Raw genomic sequence first — 5,995 nt, forward strand, 5'->3', positions numbered from 1 at the left:
AGTACGAAGAGAAAACTTCTTTTGTTTTTTTATTGGTAAGTAAGACACACCTGATGGGAAAATCTAAATACTAGTAAACTAGGATATTGTACTCTTATGGGAGTTGAAAGCCAAAAATAAAACTCTCCACCTGAGACATTCATTTCCCCAATACTTTGCTTGGTTTGCCTCCTTTAACTCTTAGAACACACTCGTCCCTCAACATTCTCTAACCTCTATGTCACTGTCAACCTATCCTTTGCCTACATTTAACTAGTGTGAACAAAGTTTTAGTAGTTTAAGAACAAAAAATTTGTCGATTACAATGAGAAAATTTAGTTGGGCCTCCAAAGGTATCGGGTGTGTTTGGCAAATCACCCTCCCCATATTTTTACTTCTCCCAAAAAAAAGTCAAATCTCTTTTTAAAACTATTACCAAACAACTTTTTTTCACTTTTCTCTCACAAAAAATTCAAATCTTATTTCACATTTATATCACATCAATCTCTTCTTATTACTATTCAAACAAAAAACGCACAACAGAACTATTTATCAAACACACCCGTCATGTTTATGTACAAAAAAAAATAAAGCCAAACATCATATAGGAGTTTGATTCACATATTATGTTAGCACTAGGAATTATTTACCCAAAAAACCCACCAAAATCGATCAAATACTAGCACATTCTTTTTCCATCACTAGTTCTCATTGTTGTCCAATATACAACAAATTCTAGCTACCTTAAGCACAATAAAGTGCAGGCTCCCCCATAAATGATCAAAATACCATAGCAGCGATATCAATCTCCAAAGGAAATAAGAATCAAATTAACTTTCCAGTTAGATTTTTGATACTACCAGGAAGACTAGTCTGTCTGGACTAGATGGACAATGAGCAAAGGAGACTCACAAACATATAACATTTCATAAGATTAAGTCACAAAAGAGGTGCCACCAACAGAATTCAACATTTATTGACTTAATATCAAAGTAAAAGTTGGAACCTCTGGTAGATTGTGAGTTGCCAAAAAACCAACCTCCCTGCTCATCCAACTGCTGCTGCTCAGCACCTCCAAGCTGAAGCTGAGATGAGCTCCCGACGCTGCCAGCAGAGCACAAGCGACGCCTGGCGCTTCTCAACGTGAAACCCCCTAACCGGAGTCCTCTTCACCACACATTCTGCCTGAGTTTCAGTGAAATTACTGAATGTTAAAGGTAAGAACCCGGCGGAGGCAAAGAGTGTTTTCCAAAGGGGCATTTTGTCGGGGGCTCGGAGACGCCCCAGTACAGTGCTTTCGATCTTAGGCTGAAGAAGGAACCTCTCAATCTTGCTCACAGCATCCGAAGTCACATTAACAGCATCCAGAGACTCCATGAGATTTATGTAGGAGTGGAGAGCTTGTACAACATGTTGTGGGAAGGGAAGGTCGGTTCTATCACACCCTCGGTCCAACGATACCACAATTTTCGGCGAGAGCTGCTTCACAAAGCGGAGGAGAGAAGGAAGCGCAGCCGGTTGATTGGAAGAAGACCAAACGGGAAAATTTACAGCAACTGCCTCATTCTCAGATGCTCGCAGAATGGGCAGGGAATAAGAGGTTTGGTCCAAGCAATCAAAGTTAACCACTTCAAGTTCAAAACGTATCCCAATCTCATTAGCAAACTGCGTTAAGTTGTCGCGCATAAGCCCGAGCTCAATGGGATGATGGGTGTGAGGAGAGGCAAAGGCAGTGATTTTCAATGATGGGGCACCCCTATTCCTCATTGGAAGCTCTTGCATAAACGACGCCCACTGAGCACCAAAGCCAATATCGAAGTCCACAATATGAATACGGTCAACATCATCGAGAGCTTCAAGGAGGGCCTGGTTGCAGGTGAAATTGACAAACTGAATAAGAGGAGAGATCTCAGAGAAGACTTTGTAAGCGCCCATCTTGAAGATAACATCAAATGGGGTTGGGCTCCTTGGTGGAGGGGAGGTGACTGGGTTGTTCATAAGGAGGAGCAATTGCAGAGCCTCCTTGAAGTAGAAAGCAGCCCTGTGGAGGGGCTTTCCAACAGGGGAGAGCTGGTGATTGAGCCGCGCCAATATCCCTTGCGCGTGTGAGAAATTCCCAGTCCCTACCAGCTCTGCGGCCTTATAGAGCTGGTCGAGCAAAGCAAGCTGCTGTTGCTGTTGCTGGTGCTGGTGCTGGTGATGGGCCATGTCCTCTTCGCCCGGTCCCATTTTCTGCAGCTTGGGCACCATCAGTGGCTTTTGTTGCTGAGGAAAAAATTGCACTCCTGCAGAGAACCCCAGATGTTGTGGCTGTTTTCTGAGCAAAAACTCGTGCCCAGGATCGCCAAAAGGAACCTTCGGGATCGGAGTGAGGGGATCTAACCCAACCCAGTTGGGTCGCTTCGAATGGGGAGGCTGCAGGAGGTGCTGTTCTTGTTGGGAAAAGGCCAACGGCAGAAAAAAGTTAGGATTTTGAGAGTTTGGCGGTTGGTTCAACAACACCTGCGGATTCACAATCTGGGGCTTCTCATCTGGGGCTTCAAACTGTTGCTGCTGATAAATCATGCCAGGAGGCAAAGTAACTGGAAGAGGGAGACTGTTACCTGAGCAACTATAAACAGGGTTTTGCATATTACAATTGTTGTTGTTGTTGCTGTTGCTGCTGTTCAACCCAACACTAGAAACCTTGTAATTTAAGGCCCCAGAAGAGCTTGGTACAATTGTACCACCATTCTTTCCGTTGCTGTTGCTGTTGTTGTTGCTATTTGTAAACCCACCAGAACCTGGATAAGCTGAAAGATTAGGACAGTGATTAATGCTTGTAATTAGATTACCAGTACCCGAAACGCCTCCAATGGGCTCGAACCCGCCGGGGCTCTGATCGACGACTCCCAGCCCAGCATTGCCATCTAAATCGAGAGGATTGCTTGCGCTCTGCAAGAGCTGTTTGAGGCCGAACGACGGGTCGTCCACATCGCCCGCGATCCAACGCAGCAGCGAATGCTCCTGTCCGTGGCTTGGCGACCCCCCCGTTTCCGATAACATGCTCTCCCAGTCTTCCAATCCAAGCGCGCATCTCTGCCCTCCGCCGGTGACCGCCTCTAGTCCACTCGGAAACGGTTGGAGCTCCGACGGCCACTCGTCCTTTCGAGTGAGTCCATGTTCGGGCGCAGTTGCGGCAGGCGGTGGTTCCGAGGAGCCTCCTCCGCCGCCGCCGCCGCCGAAAGACGAAGACAGAGTCGATGCCGATGTGGGAGGGCTCGGGCTTCTTCTCATATGAAGCACAGAAGTGGGTTCGTTGCTGTTGTTGTTGCCGCTGCTGTTGTTGTTGCTCCCAAAGCCAAGAAGCTCTTCTTTCTTATGGTTGTTACTGTTCCAAGCACAAATCGGAGCAAAACCTGCGATTTCAAAGACCCCCTTTCCCTGTAGCTGAAAGGGCATCCCTCTCATACCCAGAAAAAGTCCTCAAAAAGCTCTTCAAAGATCAAAGAAACCCCAAGATTTGCACAGACGAGGAAGAACAACAATGACAGTGCAAAATATGGGTTAGCTGAAACAGGCTCTCAGATTTCGTCTCCCGAGGCCTCAGACACACCATCTTTCGTTGCATGCCATGAATCCCTCAACTGAAAGAAAAGAAACCCATTTCAGAAAAACTCTTCCTACCGCTATTACTGACCACCTTGTTCTTTCTCTTCCTCTTCAGCTCCATAGCCTCTCTACTCCACTTCGCAAATCCATTTGAGCTCCATATCTCTCTCCAAGCTTTTCCTCTCCGAACCTTGCTGTTGTTGGAGGAGGAGGAGGATTTGTGGTGGTGCTTTTGCGCTTCTAATATCTTCTTCAACCCTTATGTCGCAGCAGTACTCTGTACCCTTCTCTGTTCTGCCATGGATGCGTGCATCATAAAAAAGGCAATAAAGCGCCCTCGCTCTTCCCCATCTCTCTTTCTCTGTCTCTCTCTAGTCCCTATCTCTTTTCTCTCACTAATATATTTTCCCATTTTCTTTCCTTTTTTTTCACCTTTTTCACCTACTGAAACTAAAATTAACTCTCTAGTACTACTGCCGTGTTTCTGTCACCACCCCGCATAGTGCTATACTTCGTTGTCTTTCCCTAATTTTACAAGGGTAAACTGCGCCCACCACTTTTTGACTGTGGGATGCCATTAACTTTGTAATTTTGTATAAAAAACTAGTATTCCTTTTCATTTCTTTAAATTTAATTTTTTTATTAAAAAAAATTGAAAAAAAACTTATAAAAATAATCATTTAATAAATTATCTTACTTTATTTCAAAAAAATTTAACTTTTGTAAGAAAATTTTTTCAAATACTAAGAGTAAAGTTATTTAATTTCTTAAGCTTATAAATTTATTTTTGTTTTCTTTTTTATTTATTATTAAAAAATTAAAAAATAATATTTAACTAAAATAAAAATAAAAATATTCGTACAAAGTTAAGAATTTAATGTTTGGTTTCTTTTAAAAACAGTTTTTCAAATTTAATAAGGTAAATTTTTCTTTTTAAATTTAACTTTAATTGAAGAACTCACTAGGAGTGCTCTAGGCTAGGTTGAAGCAGAAATTTTGTATGCCAACTTTAAAAGTGTCATATGTTTATTAACATACGAGAAGTACATATTTTTTAAAGAAAATGATAAAGGTATAACTTAAACTTAACTTTTGCTTAACTTTTAAAAAAAAAAAAAAAAAAAAAAAATTGCCTGTGGAGGAGTGAGAGAGCCTTAAACTATAGAGAGAGAGAGAGAAATTTGGTCTAAAAATTGGGCCAAAGTTAAATTTAAGTTGTAACTGTATCACAGCTATTTTTTAATTGCATGTGAATATAATTTTTTGATATCATTAATAATAACAATAAAAAATAAGAATAAAAATTATGTCCTTGTTCGGTACTCAAGGAACACATAAGGGTACTCTCATCATTTTCTTATGATTTTCTCTAAATTTAGGAAAGAAAATTGCTTTTTGTTTCCTTATCTAAATAAACTCTACAATAACTTTTGTTATCTTTGTTTATATTATTAAATATTTTTTTTTTTTATAAAAAATAAGTTTCTTATATATCTTTACAATTTTTACTAAATATCAACATAATCCTCAATAAAAGGCAAAGAAAAATATTTTATGTTAATATATATATTATTTTAACATAAAATATTTCTCTTTGCTATCTCTTTGCCTTTTATTGAGGATTAAATGGAATAAAAGTGTCCAACATTTTTAGAAATTGAGTCGAAGAAAATGATACAATTATTCTTACTAAATTGCGTTATAGGCTATGTTAGTTAGACCCTATCATTGAGGACGAGTTTTCTTTTAGCCCTCATAAATGTAACGTGGTATTTAAAATTATCAAGATATCAAAATTTAACAATAATCATTTTAAATTTAATAGTGATTTTAAAATTAACATCACATTTGGGATGACTCAAACCAGTCCTCTTTAATTATATCACAATGCATTATTCTCACATAAAAAAATAATAATAATTAAAAATAAAAAAATAAAAACAAAAACAAAAAAACTTTTAAATACTTGGTCGGAGAATTCGTACTACCAAAAAACTTTATATCCTTACTAAATTAAGCTGTTGTCCGCATCGGGCCCTACAATGCTCAGCCTTGAATTTCAAACTCTGGCTTTCATTGATGCTGCCAAGTTGCCAACTCCACCTTCCTTTTTCATATATCGAAAACCATAATCTCCTTCTTATATTCGTATTATCAGTATTAACTGGCTAGTCTAAGTAGACTTAAGGGTGTGGAGCCCAAATCTACTCCAATTATGGTGCCATAATTTATAATTTTTTTTTTCCTATTTAATAATAAGACAAGAGTTATAGGGTAAAAAACAAACAAATCAGGGTGAACTCTTTAACAACATTCAAATGAAAAACGCAATACATAGATAGTAATGGAAACAATTTATAATTAAATTATAGACCATGAAGGCATCAATTTCAGTGTAGTAAGATTTTTGTTTTTAAATATCAAA

General features: G+C 39.1%; 1 protein-coding gene across 1 annotated transcript; it reads right to left on the reverse strand.

Annotated features, from left to right (window-relative positions):
- Positions 1 to 781: 781 nt before the first annotated feature.
- LOC132175368 (scarecrow-like protein 22) lies at positions 782 to 3,959 on the reverse strand. The gene has a single exon (XM_059587301.2). The coding sequence runs from the start codon at positions 3,427 to 3,429 to the stop codon at positions 1,045 to 1,047; it is 2,385 nt and encodes a 794-aa protein (XP_059443284.2). The 5' UTR covers positions 3,430 to 3,959; the 3' UTR covers positions 782 to 1,044.
- Positions 3,960 to 5,995: the final 2,036 nt, after the last annotated feature.

The sequence above is a fragment of the Corylus avellana genome, chromosome 3 (genome assembly GCF_965113065.1).
Source record: "Corylus avellana chromosome 3, dhCorAvel1.hap1.2, whole genome shotgun sequence".
Lineage (NCBI taxonomy): Eukaryota > Viridiplantae > Streptophyta > Magnoliopsida > Fagales > Betulaceae > Corylus > Corylus avellana.

Excerpts from the sequence above, each read along its gene's own strand:
- LOC132175368 (XM_059587301.2), bottom strand. The coding sequence starts at position 3,429 with ATGAGAGGGATGCCCTTTCAGCTACAGGGAAAGGGGGTCTTTGAAATC.